The sequence below is a fragment of the Danio rerio genome, chromosome 21 (assembly GCF_049306965.1).
Source record: "Danio rerio strain Tuebingen ecotype United States chromosome 21, GRCz12tu, whole genome shotgun sequence".
In the NCBI taxonomy this organism is placed as follows: Eukaryota; Metazoa; Chordata; class Actinopteri; order Cypriniformes; family Danionidae; genus Danio; species Danio rerio.
The window spans coordinates 35,690,248-35,707,500 of NC_133196.1; the positions used below are offsets into that span (position 1 = coordinate 35,690,248).

Below are 17,253 nucleotides of genomic sequence, written 5' to 3' on the forward strand. Positions count from 1 at the left end.
AAATCTGACTAACTAACAACTTTTAACTTAAAACATTTAATTTTAGTTTGCTTTTTGGTAGTTTATCAGTTAAACAAACATAAGATTATGTTATATTAAAAATGACAATCTCTGTTGAATGCATTCGCCCCAACCTTTCCCATTATTCTTTTTCCCTTCTAAGATGGGATGGTCGGCCAAATTAAATGTTACCATGGGCCAACTTTTGAGCAAAGGCCTAGTTTGAGCATTTCTGCAATAAGGAAATGTGATTGCTTGGTGTATTTATTCTTCAAAATTTACAATGATATGATTTGCTACCATTGATTTGATTATTTGCATGAAACATAAGCTTACAGTACTACTGCAGCTCAGCAATAAATATATTTTGGAACAACTAAAAAAGACTAAAAACAACAATATAGAGAAGAAAAACTAAGATAAAAGATCAATTTCAGTGGCTGACAAATTTTAAAGTCAGCTGTTTTTAAAACACCTTTTTAGAGAAGTCTAATTTGTATTCCATTGCATTAAGGAATCTCTGTTAGGTAAGCAAAATTGGCTTCAAAAACACTCCCAAAAAGGTACATACAGAGCATGGTTGGAATTGATGCTTGTGATTTATGACTTTGCTTAAGCTTTGGATGTTTATGATTTAGAGTGTTCATTAAACTGGCCTTTAAAAGATATTTATCAAATATTTGTACTTAGCAGATACGAAAAGCTGTCATGATTGTTGATTTGAGTGGTGATTATTTGAGTAGTCTTTGTTTTTTCCAGTGAGCATGTGCAGTTCATGAATGAATAAGTAGCTATGTGTACATGAGCAGCATATCCATAGTGCGGAATATTGAACTTTGACCGTGATCCATGCAAAGCTTGTCGATGGTGTGCTCCGCTTCTCTTGTGCTTTGGTTTGCACAGCAAAAAGCCATTAAACTAATAGGTTGCATGGTGCAGCACTTTTCGAGTGTGGTATAAAAGTTTTTTTTTTACACCGCAAAAAATGATGACACCTGCAGTGATTGGGGCAGCATAGTCTTAATTTTGGCTCATATGGTCAGCTATTCTCTTTAGGACAAAAAATATGAATAAATAAATTTTTTTAAAAAAATCTTTGCATCCCTACTTTTGTTTTATACAGTATAATGGTAGAATGGCTATAATTCTTACATGCTGCACATTTCAAATCGTATATCTTCTGAATTCAAGTTTTGCCATTGTTTAATGCACACTAGCCATCAGACTGCATTAAGACTAATGTGTGGATATCAAAATAAGTTAAGTTTATTCATAAACTAATTTCGAGAGGATCACATGCTTATGATTGACACGGCTGGCCCCGAGTCAAGCTAATGTACGAACCACCAATCAGACTACTCCTAACCAAGTATAAATAACCAAACACCTTACCTTTAGTCATCTTCGTCTTGAAGAATCCCCCCTTCCACCTCTTCGCCTCCTTCTTTGTCTACAGGGCAGCACGGCGGCCCAGTGGCTAGCACTGCGGCCTCACAGCAAAATGCCTCCGGTTTGGGCATCGACCCAAACGGTCAGCATTTTCGTGTGGAGTTCATGTTCTCCCCGTGCTTGCGTGGGTTTTCCCCGGGTCCTTCGGTTTCCTCCCACACTCCCAAAAACATGTGTTACGACCCTGTCTTCTCTTTCTCACCTTTCGGTGGCCTCGCCATGTGACGTCATCGTTAATTAGTTAATTTATGGGTGGAGAAAGTATATACTTGAATTTTTTGTGAAGAACGGCACTTCCTCTGGTGGACCGTTATTCCACAGAGAGGTCATTTTGCTCCAACTCTTTTGTGTTGCCGTCTTATGTTTTGTTTTGTATTTTGTTGAGAGAATTTCATCTGATTTCTTATTTATTTCAAATCCCTAGACAGTTTGTTATACTTTAATAAATGTTTTTTTCATTATATATCTTTTTGTGTGTCTGATCCTTTTTATGGTACGGTCGGGAGAGAGCTGGCCGTAACATAAATTGGGTGGCTCGTCCGGCATTCCTTTATGCGGATGAGTAGTTTTTTTTGGATTGGCTATTCACCTTTATATTCTACAAACTCCGGTTAGAAAGAGTGTATCCAGCTGGGTTGTGAATACAATCCTTCCATCGGTGCACTGTTTGTTGTTTTGTTTATTATTTTGCCTTTCTTATTTTTGGAGGTTATCCTAGGTGGAGATTTTAAAGACAGATTGTCACTGAGCTCAGCGTTTAATGCCGCCCCGAGCCTGATACACCTCTGAAGACTAGATAGGAATTAGTTAGTTTTCTTCTTAGATAGGAGCTGGAGTTTCTCTGAGTATAAAGGTGAATATATTCTGTTACTGACGGCGTTTGTGATTCGTGCGCTTCTCTCTTCCTCGCGTACCTACGTGTCCGACTTGTAGTAAGTCTTTGAAGTTTTTTGTGAATGGGTAGATACGTAACGTTCAGTTGTAGTTCATTCCGAAGCAGTGGCTTATGGGAATTGTAGTTTTTGTACAGAGGGCAGTTTCCGGGTGAGTACGGGAGTGTTTGTTAGTTTATTTGTGTTGTATTCGTGAATGCTAATACAAAACTGTCTTCAGTACTCGATGATTTTTATGCTTGTCCCTCGGAAGCTTTAATTGAGCGTTGTACAAAGGAAGAATTAATACAAATTGCCAAGCGTTTTAGTATCGATCTCACTACACATGATAAGAAAAAAAGGACACCCTTATAACAACTTTGAAATGATCTCTGGTTGAAAGGGGAGTTTTAGAGGTAAGAACTGCTGTTCTTTGTGAATCTTCAGTGTTTTCTTCCTGTGATATTGATGTGGAAAGTGAGTTAAAATTCCCAGAGATGTCAATACAAGAGAAACAGCTGTATTTAGATGCAAAAAAGCTCCGTGCTGATCGGGAGGGTCGCGCTATGAAAGAGAGAGAAACAGAACGGGAATTTGAAGCTAGGAAACTAGAGCAACAGTTGTCTGTATGAAAATTGGAACTTGAGTTAGAGAGAGAACGGGAAGAGAGAGCGTTTCAGTTAAAGTTGGAGTTGGAATTAGCAGCAAAACGAGCGGAAACACCGCGAGCTGACGTGCATCCGGTGCCAGAACAGTCGTCTGCATTAGTGTTTGATGTTCATCGTAACATGAGATTAGTTCCGCCATTTTCTGAAAAAGAGGTAGAGAAATATTTTTATCATTTTGAGCGTGTTGCTTTGTCGCTGAAATGGCCAAAACAGTTTTGGACTTTGTTGTTGCAGTGTGTTTTCACAGGAAAAGCTCAAGATATTTATTCTGCTCTCACCCTGGAACAAAGTGGTGAGTATGAAACTGTGAAAACTGCTGTATTGCATGCATATGAACTGGTGCCTGAGGCATATCGTCAAAAATTTTGAAATTTAATCAAAACTGAAAATTGCACATTTGTTGAATTTGCAATAGCTGTAGCTACTTATTTAAATGAACACGAAGTGAGTAAACTTGCAGATGCTGCCATTATGGCTGATGAATTTGTTTTAACTCATCAGGGCACATTTAGTTTAGCCAGTTTTCGAAGTGACATGAATAAGTTTAGGTCTTGTCAAGTTAAACAAAAGCCTGCTGTGTTTAGACAAAATATAAGGGCACCTGTTGTTGGTAATATTGGAAAAACCACTGTTTCAAGAGACCTCATCTGCTTTTATTGCAAAAAGTCTGGCCATAAAATATCTGAATGCCCTGTTCTGAAAAAGAAAGAGAAATTTTCAAAACCTGTTTCTCTTGTCACCCCATCGACTGTAGATGACACTTTCATAGAAAGTGCTGGTCATTTATCTCATTCCTGTGGTGCATTGTTTGACCAAAAGGTGAATGATTTTGTTGATTATACACCCTTTATCACTGAAGGAGCTGTGTCTTTATTAGGTTCTGAGGAAATGGTCCCTGTGCGTATCCTCCGAGACACTGGATCAGCACAGTCATTTCTTTTGGAAGGAATGTTGCCTTTAAGTTCTGAAACTGCCACTGGAAATTGTGTATTGGTAAGAGGGTTTGAAATGGGATTTGTTGACGTGCCATTACACCAAATTCATCTTTCCTCAACCATAATCTCTGGTGATGTTGTAGTTGGTGTTCGATCTGCACTTCCAGTTCCTGGAATTACATTTATTTTAGGAAATGATTTAGCTGAGGGAAATGTTTATGGAGAGAGTAACGTGACTGCTTTGCCCATAGTAATATCTGCACCTAGTAAATCTGATGTTGAAAAGAGTAACACCTTCTCTAATTTGTTTACAGCCTGTGCAGTCACCCGATCAATGGCAAAACAACTGTCTGAAGACCAAGCTACAGATGTTTCACTTGGTAGCACTTTCTTTTCCACTGTTGATTCGGGTGAATTTACATGTGATCTGCCAGAGAGTCCTGAAAAAGACAAAAATATCTGCTTTTCACTATCCCCTGATCTGGACGAAATTACAAATTCACCCCAAAGCTGAGACTCTGATGCCCCTGAGGTTTTACATACTGTTCCTTCTGATGTTCATAAGTATCCTTTAACTTCTCTGTTGCAGGTTCCCAGAGAGGAACTAATTCATGCACAGCAGCTTGATGACACATTGAAAACCGTAGTCTCCCAAGCAGGGTCTAATATGGGTGATCTTTCTTCTTCCTATTTTTTTGAAGATGGTCTACTTTGTCGGAGAGTGGCCATGATGATGACAGTTTAAAGTATAGAACCCAGATTGTAGTCCCTCTTGCTTTTAGGGAATCTGTGATGCAGTTGGCCCATCAAGGACTCGCTGGTCATACAGGCGTTTGGAAAACCTATGATCGTATTATGCGACAGTTTTACTGGCCTAGAGTAAAACGAGATGTGGCCAGATTTATATGTTCCTGTCACACATGTCAACTTACTGGTAAGCCAAACCAAAAAGTGCCAACCGCTCCATTATAACCTATTCCTGTGACATCTAACCCTTTTCACCATTTGATTATTGATTGTGTTGGTCCTTTACCTCGTTCCAGGGCTGGTCATCACTATCTCCTTACCATTATGTGCCAGACTACCCGTTATCCTGCGGCTTACCCACTGAGATCTATAACTACGAAGTCCATTCTGAAGGCCCTTACTGATTTTATGTCTATCTTTGGTATCCCCAAAGTGATTCAATCAGACCAAGGTTCTAACTTCATGTCCAAACAGTTCGCAAAAGCCCTCCGTCAACTTCGAGTTAAACACAATATTTCTAGTGCATATCATCCACAGAACCAGGGAGCGCTTGAAAGATTTCATCAAACCCTGAAGTCTCTTTTAAGGTCATATTGTGTGGAGCTCGATGGTGATTGGGAAGAAGGCCTGCCATGGTTGCTATTAGCTATACGTGAGGTAACTCAAGAAAGTATTTGCTTTAGCCCAAATGAATTAGTTTTTGGACATGAAATACGAGGGCCCACTACTGTTTTGGCTGATGTGTGGCATTCATCTAAACCTCCTGACAACTTTATAGATTATGTAAGTGGTTTTCGTCGTAGACTTTATGAGATGCAAGCTGTTGCTAAAAAGAAATTGGGTAAGTCACAAAAGAAAATGCAGCAACACTTTGACAAGAAGGCAACATTTCGGAGTTTTCAGACAGGTGATCAGGTTTTAGCATTGTTGTCTCTTCCTACCAATCCATTCCAAGCAAAATTCACTGGACCTTACAGCGTAGCTAAACGTCTTTCAGACAATAATTATTTGTTGAATACTCCTGAACGTCGGAAGAAAGTTCAGGTTTGTCACATTAATTTGTTGAAACCTTTTGTTGCTCCTGTTTGTTCTGCCTCTGTCAGTGTGGCGCCCCAATGTGATCATTCTGGTTTAGAACATCTCTCTGTGTTCCCTTCTCTGTCTTGCAGTATGGGTGAGGACTTATCTGAGAAAAATGAGTAGGGGAGTCTTCTGTCTCAAGGGAAAATAGATGGACACCTTAACAACTCTCAGATTCTTTCTGATTTGTCTGGCCATCTGTCTTATTTGACGGAAGATGAGAGAAATGACATCATTGAATTAGTGATGTCATTTCCTTCACTTTTTTTGGATGTCCCTGGTCGCACTACTGTCATTGAACATGACATTGATGTAGGAAATTCTTGTCCTATCAAACAAAATGCTTATAGGGTCAATCCAATAAAAAGAGCTTTTAAAAAGAGAGGTTTACTACCTACTTGAGGAACTACCTACTTGCTCATAATTTGGCTGAACCAAGTTTTAGTTCCTGGAGTTCCCCTTGTGTATTGGTGAACAAACCTGATGGTTCATATCGGTTTTGCACAGATTATAGAAGATTAAATTCTTTTACCAAACCAGACTGTTTTCCCTTGCCTCGAATAGATGACTGTGTAGATTATGTTGGCTCTGCCAAATATGTAAGTAAGTTTGATCTACTTAAGGGCTATTGGCAAGTACCTTTAACTGCTTGCGCAAGAGAATTATCTGCTTTCGTTACCCCAGACTCTTTCCTTCAATACACAGTGATGCCTTTTGGGGTCCGTAATGCCCCCGCTAAATTCCAACGATTGGTTAATCGTGTATTGCATGGAATGTCTGGATGCGAGGCTTATCTTGACGATGTCGTTTTGTATAGTTTTACCTGGTCTGAACATATTGATCAAATCAAAGACCTATTTTCACGTTTGGCAGAGGCTAATTTAAAAATCAATCTTGCGAAGTCCGAATTTGGAAAAGCCACAGTCACCTATTTGGGTAAAATAGTGGGAAACGGGTACGTTAAACCAATCGGAGCAAAGTTGAAGCCATTTGTAATTTTCCAACTCCCAGTAATCGGTGTGAATTACGACGATTTCTTGGGATGATTGGTTACTACCGGAGTTTTTGTAAAAACTTTGCTAGTATTGTTTCACCTTTGACTGATTTGTTGAGTCCAAAAATTGAGTACCAGTGGTCGGAGACATGTCAACAAGCCTTTGAAAATTGTAAGGCCTTGTTAGCTAGTTCCCCAGTTTTGACAGCTCCCAACTTTGAGAAGTCCTTCCGTCTCGCAGTTGATGCTAGTGGTTGTGGTGCAGGTGCGGTATTTTTGCAAGAGGATTTAAATCAAGTAGAACACCCTGTAAGCTACTTTTCAAAAAAGTTTAATCGTCTTCAACAGGTTTATTCCACCATTGAAAAGGAAGCCCTTGCTCTTGTTCTGGCTGTACAACATTTTGAGGTTTATTTAGGGTCGATCGTCGCACCGATTGTTGTTTATACTGATCATAACCCCTTGGTTTTTTTAAATTCCATGCGATGGAGTCTAATTTTACAGCCTTTCCATCTTGAAATTAAGCATGTGCGCGGGAAAGATAATGTGATCGCAGATACACTCTCTAGAGTATAACTATTCATATTGCATGTTTCACTTTTGTTGTTCTTTTTGCACTTCTAGGGCCCAGAGGTGCTGGAAGAGGAGGAAGAGTGAGCTGTTTTATGAAAGGATGTATTTCTGTAATTGTTTGCTAATTTTTTTTTCTTTTTGATTCTTTGCAGAATCTTTTTGAGGAGGGAGGTGTTACGACCCTGTCTTCTCTTTCTCACCTTTCGGTGGCCTCGCCATGTGATGTCACCGTTAATTAGTTAATTTATGGGTATATGAATTTTTTGTGAAGAACGGCACTTCCTCTGGTGGACCGTTATTCCACAGAGAGGTCATTTTGCTCCAACTCTTTTGTGTTGCCGTCTTATGTTTTGTTTTGTATTTTGTTGAGAGAATTTCATCTGATTTCTTATTTATTTCAAATCCCTAGACAGTTTGTTATACTTAATTATTCCCTTTAATAAATGTTTTTTTAATTATATATCTTTTTGTGTGTCTGATCCTTTTTATGGTACGATCGGGAGCGAGCCGGCCGTAACACATGACACTTAAGTAAATTGACTAAACCAAATTAGCACCAAATTTGATTCAATTCTGTCAGCAACGCATCACCTTAGCAACCCTCACGCAGCAGGAGAGAGGGGGGTTCTCGAGATCTACCCGAGCTCAAACTCCGCTCTCGCCCTGCAATAGGAGGGAGCCCCGGGCTCGAGGCTCTCATGAGCTCGGGGCACTCTCCCGGGACAGCATGCCAAACTACCTTATCAACAATCATCAGCTAAGTGTGAACTCTTGAACTCAACTTTCACCTATGATTTCAGGGGGAATTCAATGAAAACTTTTATTTTTGATCTCATAGAGAGGAAATACAGTTGATGTCATAATTATTAGGCCTCCTAAATTATTAGCCCACTGTATATTTTTCACCAATTTCTTTTTAACAGTGATTTATCTGACATATTTCTAAACATAATTGTTATAATAACTCATTTCTACTAACTGATTTATTTTATCTATACCATGATGACAGTAAATAATATTTTACTAGATATTTTTCAATATACTAGTATTCAGCTAAAAGTGACATTTAAGGGCTTAACTTTGTTAGTGTAATGTGGCAAGTCATTGTATAACAATGGTTCATTCTGTAGACAATCAAAAAACATATAGCTTAAAGAGGCTAATAATGACTTTAAAATGGTATTTTAAAAAATTTTAACTGCTTTTATTCTAGCTGTATTAAAACAAATAGTACTTTCTCCAGAAGATAAAATATTATCGGAAATACTTTGAAAAATTCCTTGCTCTGACATGTTTGAAAAAGAAAAAAAAAAACATAATAATTTTATATTGCAGTATAAACAGCAACCAGAGAGTGACATTTGATACCTTTTAAGATCTTTTTAATACCTTTAAGACTATTTCCATACATATTAAGCCCTTAAAACCAGTTTAGGTTTCAACAGGAAACTCTGGCAACATTTTGGTGGGTCTCCCAACAACAGTCTGATATGCATGCAAGGAAAAAAAATTAACTGTCATATAATATGCATTTATTATTACCTAATAATCCCAACGACTCACATATGATTCATTCAGTGATTCATTTGTTCCCAAACCCTTCCTTTTCCCAAACCCTTCCTTAGTGTGATGCTAATCTGCACAAATTTGTTCTATGGCCCAGTCTGTTGTAATTAGTCGACTGCATTCAGCGTGAGACAGAGAGAAACGCCTAGCAAGGCTTATCAACAATTTTGAAGTAGTCAAAGTGCAAAGTTTATGTTTGAGTCCAATGCAGGAATGCATTAAAGCAATACAGTTAAACACCAGCATATTGCTCTATTCTAAAACCATAAATAAAAACAGTGACACACATTCAGTATTAATTGACACAGTGGCAAAAGCTGAACTATTTTGAAACGTGACGACCCCACGTGTGTAGAAACAGCTGATGGTGGGCATAGCAACGACAAACGGCAGTAGATCGCGAGCTCAAAAAAGAATTTTAATCTGTAAACAAAGTGGCACGCATCGCATTTTCAACGTGGTTTTCAGCGCGATGTGAAAATATAAAGAGTTAACTAGATACAATACAAGCGGCTACAATTAACAAAACACAATTCAATGTATTATTTGCAAGCCAAAGAAAACAAGAGGGCAACCATTTTAATTACACATATGTACACTGGTGAAATGGAGGAAGAAACTGATTCATGAACTGTGTAGTGTAAAGTTCCTGTCAAGCTCTAACAAGTCCCGTACATCAATAGCCATTTCTGATCCTTCCTTTAACAAATGGCCGACGAATCCCCTGTTGTAAACGTGTAGATTGCTGAAGCAATCATCAGAAAAATGACAGGAACGCAGCACAAGGCTGGGGCTATATTGCTGAGATATTTTTGCAAAAATAAACTTAAACCACTGACTCTTCACAGTTTTACCTTTGGATAGGGATAATAACAATAACTTTCCCTCACTCTGATATTTCACGTCACTTAGAGCTGTTTTAAGCCTGGTTTATACTTTTGCATCAAGTGATTGGCATAACCCACGACGCATGCAACGCGCGTAGCTGTGCATTTATACTGCGCGCTGTTTCTGTTGTTCTGCAATAACACTTCCAAAACGCTAGCTGGCAGTGAGTTGTTAATGTACCTCTGCGTTGAGTTTCTTTGCTGGTGTTTTGTTTTTCCTGAATGCTTCCTTAATGTACAAGTGGCTCAAACTCGCTCATTTGGAGGCAGAAACCGGCGGACGTGCAACAACTTTACCATGAGGTAAACACAAAACAAAACTTTCCATCCGGAGCTCCTTCACAGGACTCCACACTTGTAAACGATCGCTCTATCGGGCTAGCGTGGCTCTCGGCCCCGCCCAGACTCGTCAGCGCTACCAAGCTGATCAATCACAGAGCTTGTGCTACAAGTTGTTGCGACGTGTAGTTGCATTTTTTGAGAGGTGTGCGTCAGCGACGCCAATGGCCATGGCGTAGGGCTATGCGTCAACGTGTAGACTGCACTGTAGCATACACGTGCGCTTGACACAGAAGTATAAATCAGCCTTTACACACTGCATTGAAGGTTATTTTCAAAAACCCATAATTAGGGCTCTTTTACTTCCAGTATATTTACGAAATTAATCCAAAACTAAAACATTATTCATATTCTGAATAAAAATCTATTAAATCTAGCTGATTCAGCAGGTTGGTGCTTTTAGACAAAGAGCATTGAATCATCCTTAAAGAGGCGACACTTTAGTGCAATTTGAGAAACCAGTTGATGCCGCTAGTGTCACGCAGCGGCCATTTTGGAATGAAAATTCCAATACAAAAACAGCATATTAAAAGTCTGTCAAATAAACTATTAAAAAGTGATGATTGTGATAGTAAGTGTTGTATTGCCGTCTTTCAGGTTGTATCTCAGCTTTAAAGCGCTTTTTAAATAAATAAATAAATAAATAAATAAATAAAAACAAAATAGCTGCTTGCCATCGCAACAGCAATAAGACCCAATGGACGGCAGATTGCTTTTACTCTAAAATGACGGAATCGCTGGGCTGTTGCTGGGCGTTGCTGTTGCAAGGAAACAATCTATCGAGTCTCGCCTTGGTGATTCTAAACTCTTTGCTTTAGAGCTGCAGAAATAATGGTGTTGCCTAGGTTACTGCAGTAAACAAAGAAGCTTGATGTCAAATCTAGCAGGATTTTATTGATTTTATAAAAATACACAGAATCCTGATATTCGTAGATTTAATTCAGGCAAACTTTAGCAAACAACAATACATTGCTAAAATCAAAAATAATATAAAATTGAATAACTAGATAAATAGAATTTAAAACTTTTTAATACTTTTTAAGGGCCTTAAATTTCTCTACGTTGATCTATCAACTTTTAATACTTATTAAGACCCCGCAGACACCCTGTTTATAGACAAAAATATTTGAATCACCACCCATATAGTCTACAGCCTGCTGCACTTGCCATTCATTGAGTCAAAAACAGCCCCAGTCTCAGTCTCATGATCATAAATCAAACATGAGCCATTTTGTGCCAAAGGTGCATGATTTTTCTCCTCTTCATAGTCTGTCAGATCCTCAGGAGACGTGCGGCTCTGATCTCGGGTCTGGGCTTCCCTGCAGCACAATGTGGCTCTTGTGATGATGGAATCCATTGGTTTGAGTGAGTGCATCCAGAGAGGCAGGTGGTCCCACGTTTGCAGCCACCGAGGCAGGAGGTGAGGCTTGTGTGATTGCAGTCTATTCAGGATAACAATGCAAAGCAGAACAGCAACAACCGGTACACATATTCCCATTAGAATCTGCCATCCAGCCATAGAGAGGGCAAAGACAAAGGATGGCAGAAGGAGGAAGCACAGAATCAGGTACAGCACTGCAAACCAGCGATATTTTGCGGTCCGCTCTCCCAGAAAGCATGCCATACGGATGGGGAGCCGGGTATGAGGAACTGGATACCACAGTAATATGCCCAGAATGTTGAAGATGAAATGACACAGAGCAACCTGAGGTAGACAATGTTCAAAGCAGGATGAACAAAGAATTTTATATGGGTTTATTGGCTTTCAAGAGTTCACACTTAGCTGATGGTTGATAATCAAGCAATAATAACAATAAATAAAACAAATAAATAATAAACAGACTATTTTATTTTAAGTTTAAACATTTTGTTTAAATGTATACAATATTTAATTTATTTATTCATTTTCTTGTCGGCTTAGTCCATTTATTAATTAGGGTTCGCCACAGCGGAATGAACCTCCAACTTATCCAGCAAGTTTATGCAGCGGATGCTCTTCCAGCTGCAACCCATCTCTGGGAAACATCTCACACACACACACAATTTAGCCTACCCAATTCACCTGTACCACATGTCGTTGGACTGCGGGGGAAACCGGAGCACCTGGAAGAAACCCACAGGAACGCAGGAAGAACATGCAAACTCCACACAGATACACCAACTGAGCCGAGGTTCGAACCAGCGACCCAGCCACCTTCTTGCTGTAAGGCGACAGCACTACCTACTGCGCCACTGCGTCACCAATATTTAATTAAATTACACTTAAATTAAACCAGATATATTTTAGTCAACTAAATCTAGAGTAGAATTAGTTGACTAAAATCTTATTAAATTTAGTCAACTAAAACTAGACTAAAATTAAAATGATTTAGGAGAATAAAATATGACTAAAACTAAAATGTAATCTTAGTCAAAAGACTAATGCTGTGTTTACACCAGACGCGGGAAAAGCATCAAGCGCGAGTGACTTCCATGTTAAGTTAATGCAAAGATGCGAATAGACATCCTGAGACACAATACACGCGAATGAGGCGGCATGAATGACATGATTCGCGTGAATGAAGCGGCTCGAGATGAGCGTTTTGCGTTTTCCCAACTCGAATCGCTCGAGTTGGAAAATCTGAACTTCAGTAGACATTCGAGCCACATTAAATCCGCAAATTCATTGCTAAACGGCTAACATGGATTTTATTGAGAGAATAGCTGTGTTTATGTGCTTTATGGAGGCTGAAAAACAGCATTGATTCATTTGGAGCAGTGTTTGGAGAGTCTATAAACTCTTCTAGAAACTTGACCTGGATGATGGAAGCTTTCAGCGGTGCTTCTGACTGAGCCGAGCTCAGTTTGATCAGCCGTTGTCCGGTGTCGGCAGGAGATTTACCTCCTAAACTGAAACTAAATCAAAATTTCCTGTCAAAATTAACACTGTTCTTGAAGACAAACCAACAGTACACATTTTCAACCTCTTCCTACACAAACAAACCTAAAACAAATCATCAGAATATTAGAGGAGATTCATAAACCTGAAATGAAAGGTTCAGATAAGGGAGACATTATGTACTATTGGTGTGCCTGGGTTAGGAAAACACTTGGAAACACACTGGGAAACACTCCTCTAAGAATGGGTGATGCAACTTTTTTCAGAACTGAAAAAACTCAGTACTATTATTATTTTAATATCCATCACAAATTATATTACATATGTTTCATTCATTTATTTACTTTTTGGCTTAGTCCCTATATTAATCAGGGGTCACCACAGCGGAATAAACCGCCAACTTATTCAACATATGTTTTATGCAACAGATGCCCTTCCAGCTGCAACCCAACACTGGGAAACACCCATACACACATTCACATACCCTACAGCCAATTTAACTTATTCAATTCGCCTCACTGCATGTTTTTGAATTATGGAGACAACCGAAGCACTTGGAGGAAACCCACATGAACATGGAGAGAACATGCAAACTCCACACAGAAATTCCAACTGACCCAGCTGGGGCTTGAACCAGTGACCTTCTTGCTGTGAGGTAGTCATGCTACCCACTGCGCCACTTTTAAAAGCAAGAGATAGCTTTTTGTCTATCATGAATTAAACAAATCGTTGTTTGCTGATTGCTGTGATCTCGTATGACAGGTTGCTGAAGGGAAGAGACATTGCTCCAATTCTTACACCAGTAAACAGAAAAGTCATTATGAAGAGGAAAGAGAATGTGATTTTAATTAAAGATTATGAGAACTAGCTAATTTAAAAGAAACAATAAGGTCCACTGATGACTAATTAGTCATTAAGAAATATTGTAGCAATCATTTGTAATTGTAATAATTACAATATTCTATTTTATTGAGGGGAAGCCGTTTTTTTATTATTTATAATAAAATGTTTTACTGTATTAATTGTTACGTTCTGAAGGGATTTACTGTCACTTTTCCTTTTGTAATATAGAAAGTAATTATCAACTTCATTTTATTCTACAGACATTGCAGTCTGTACATTTTGCCCCTTAACCATGGCTGTTCATCTGCTCCACAGTGCTGATGATTCCAAGTGTGAGATTTGAAAGTCTGATCTAGGGGTGGCACAGTGGCTCAATGATTAGCACTGTCACCTCACAGAAAGAAGGTTACTGAGTCCTGGCTGGGTCAGTTGGAATGTTTGTATGTTTACATGTTTACATGTTCCACTGTCCCCATGTGGATTTTTTCCAGGTGCTCCAGTTTTCCCCACAGTCCAAAGACATGCGCTATAGGTCAATTGAATAAACTAAATTGACCGTAGTATATGTATGTGTGCATGTGAAAGTGTATAGGTGTTTCCCAGTACTAGGTTTCAGCTGGAAGGGCATACGCTGTGTAAATGCTGGATAAGTTTGTAGTTTATGTTGCTGTGGTGACCCCTGATGAATAAAGGGACTAAGCCGAAGGAAAATAAATGAATGAAGTCTGATCTGGATAAGTACCACATATAAGGATCATATCTGAACAAGTTAGCAACATGAGCATTGATGACAAACAACATAACAATAAAAATGGTGTTTAAGGTCCAATTCCAATTCTATATTTGTACCCTACCCTTTCCATTTGGCCCTTAAAACAGAGTGTGAAGGGGAAGGGCTTCAAAATTTAACCCTTCAGAAATGGGACAGCACTGCTCACTAGAGATGCACGGTTGGCCGTTATAGCCACGGACTCCGCGGATAAACCGCGGATCGGGCGGATGACGTTACGAAAAAATAATATTTTAATTAAATTCGGGCGGGTGGCGGGCGGTTGTACTGTTTTTATATTCATAGCTGGCGCACCAACGAAAAAGCTTAGGACTGACTTCACAGAATGGGAGGAGGAATCGGATACACTAATTCTGGATGAACTTCCGTATAGACGGATCAGCAGAGGAAAATCTACTTTCCTTTTGGGAGAAATAAGGCCAGGCATTCCTACGACTACAGCACCTTTCCAAGAGAATTCTATGCATTTCAGCAACAAGTGCTGCGAGCGAGCGCTCCTTCAGTGCAGCAGGGCGCAGTGGCTATGCAGGCACTCCCGTCTGAATCCTGACACTGTAGATGCTATTTTATTCCTGCATTGTGCCAAGAAAAAATCAAACTAGACCTAAGGTCAGGCATATTAAACCAATTAGCCTATGTTATTTAGGCTACACATATGTTCAATATAAACTTTTGAGTTCGGTCAGCTGATAATTTTACGTTCATATTGGTTTAGCCTATTCTATTCTAGACATGTTGGCCTCGCTTTTACGTTCCGAGGCTAAGGTTATTTTGCCAGAATTTCTTTGTCGCAAATTTAATGGCGTAGTATTTCGTTATGCTTCAAGTTTGAGGGGAATGGGGATGATCCTAAGTCCATGGGTTATTGGGGCACTTGTCATACATGCACTTTAGCCTGGTCAGGTTCGCTCAAAGAGGGATGGCATATCTATTTTTCTCATTTAATTTCTAATTGTGGGGGTGACTGAGCCTACAAGGCTTAGGCACGATATGACGTTTTTATTAAAAAATTTTTAACTGTTTGCCAAAGCATGCGACTATAGCCTATGCCTACATTAAGATATTTATGTTAATATTTTTTTTACTGCCTGTTGTTTCTTTTGGCATATAAAATAGGTATTGTCTGATAGAGATATCAATAAAGGTTCATATGTGTCGCAGAACTGTGTTGTTTCCGATTTCTACAAGCTCAATAACATCCACAGCAAAAAATAAAAAATAGTCGAAAAACTGTGCCCATTAATTAGATGTGCAAGGCAAGCAGGTACGTTTTTGGGGTTGCTATGGACAACTACAAATGTAAACATTATTAGGCTATAATGTAAATGACTTATTCTATCTATTTACTAAAAAATTAAGTGAAATAGGCATTTAGTAGTAGGCTAAATAGCAGCATGTTGAAATGATGTGTCAATGCGTTTTCTATTAGGCTACAATAAAAAAAAAGTTGTACAGTACAGTGCGTTTAATTTAGGCTATTTATTTATTTTTGTCCCTGTGCGCCGATTGGAGACGGAGTTCACTGCTGATATTCTGAGAGTTCGGGTGCTTCTCATTTCTTATTTGTGCATCCTCGTTTCCTTTCCTTGCTTTCTTTCCTCCTGTTTCCACCCCACCAGGATAACGTTACGAGGGAAGGACGCAAGGAAAAGACTGAAGGACCGAGGAATCGAATCAAGTGAAAAGACACGTCCTCGTATCTTTAGCGTAACTTCAAAGCGTCGTCAATTAATGACTTGCACGTTTGGATTAACTGCATGTCTACATTAAAGTCATTCTCTATTATATAATGATCAATAAAGAAACATTCATTTAATAAAAAAAGGAATAAGCCATTCAAATAAAAAGCCCAACCAGCAGATGGCGGGCGGGTGCGGTTTTAAAAATTGGTCAAAAATGTTACTGCGGATGGATGGCGGACAGATGATGAATTTTGTCATGCGGTTGCGGATGAAATAATAGCCCATCCGCGCATCTCTACTGCACACATCATGTCATCGCGATCTCTTACCTCATATAAGATAGATCATCACTACTGCTGTAGTTATTCCAGTTGTGCTATGTTTTGGTATTTATCTTCATGTAACGACTGAAAGCATATATCATTTTATCTTAATATAATGTGGCAATAAGATCGTAATACTGTGCATTTACACAGTGTTCATCTATGTAAACACACAAAAACAACATTAACATTATACCAAACACTGTTAAAAGGTCCTTCCCACCCCACCCATTGAGTGACAGATGTGAAAGTATGTTAAGGGACTTCTAGACAGGAGTTATTATTAATGATTATAGATAGTGAAATTCAGCCATGCTGCCATTGTAGCTGACGTATTCTGGGAAATTTTCAAATCCATTGGTTTCAAGTGTAGTCCTGAAAAATCTCAATTTCAATGGCTATCTAGCCCTTCCCCTTAGCCCTGCGCCTTCAAGCTAAAGAGAATTGGGACACCACTACCCCTTCATGGAACACGCAAAACGATGGGTAGGGGCAAAGGGAAGGGCTAAGGGGTAGAATTGGGATTGGGCCTAATTGGGCCTAAAACTAATGGCTGCTTGCAGCTCATCTCACATGAAACTGTATGATAACAAATTATTATATTTAAGATACAAGAAGATAAAAATA

General features: G+C 39.0%; 1 protein-coding gene across 17 annotated transcripts in view; it reads right to left on the minus strand.

The window, feature by feature from the left end:
• Window positions 1-761: 761 nt before the first annotated feature.
• Window positions 762-17,253, minus strand: part of slc34a1b (solute carrier family 34 member 1b) — a 36,664-nt gene continuing 20,172 nt past the window's right edge. For 4 of the 17 annotated variants that reach the window (XM_073936063.1, XM_073936061.1, XM_073936062.1 and 1 more), the window contains one exon: window positions 762-3,131. In XM_073936063.1, coding sequence (XP_073792164.1) covers window positions 2,922-3,131 — 210 coding nt within the window. In that variant the 3' untranslated portion in view covers window positions 762-2,921. Of the gene's footprint in view, window positions 3,132-7,073; window positions 13,006-13,251 lie in introns of those variants that run through there. The other 13 variants (XM_073936060.1, XM_073936058.1, XM_073936059.1 and 10 more) reach the window with 7 other exon arrangements.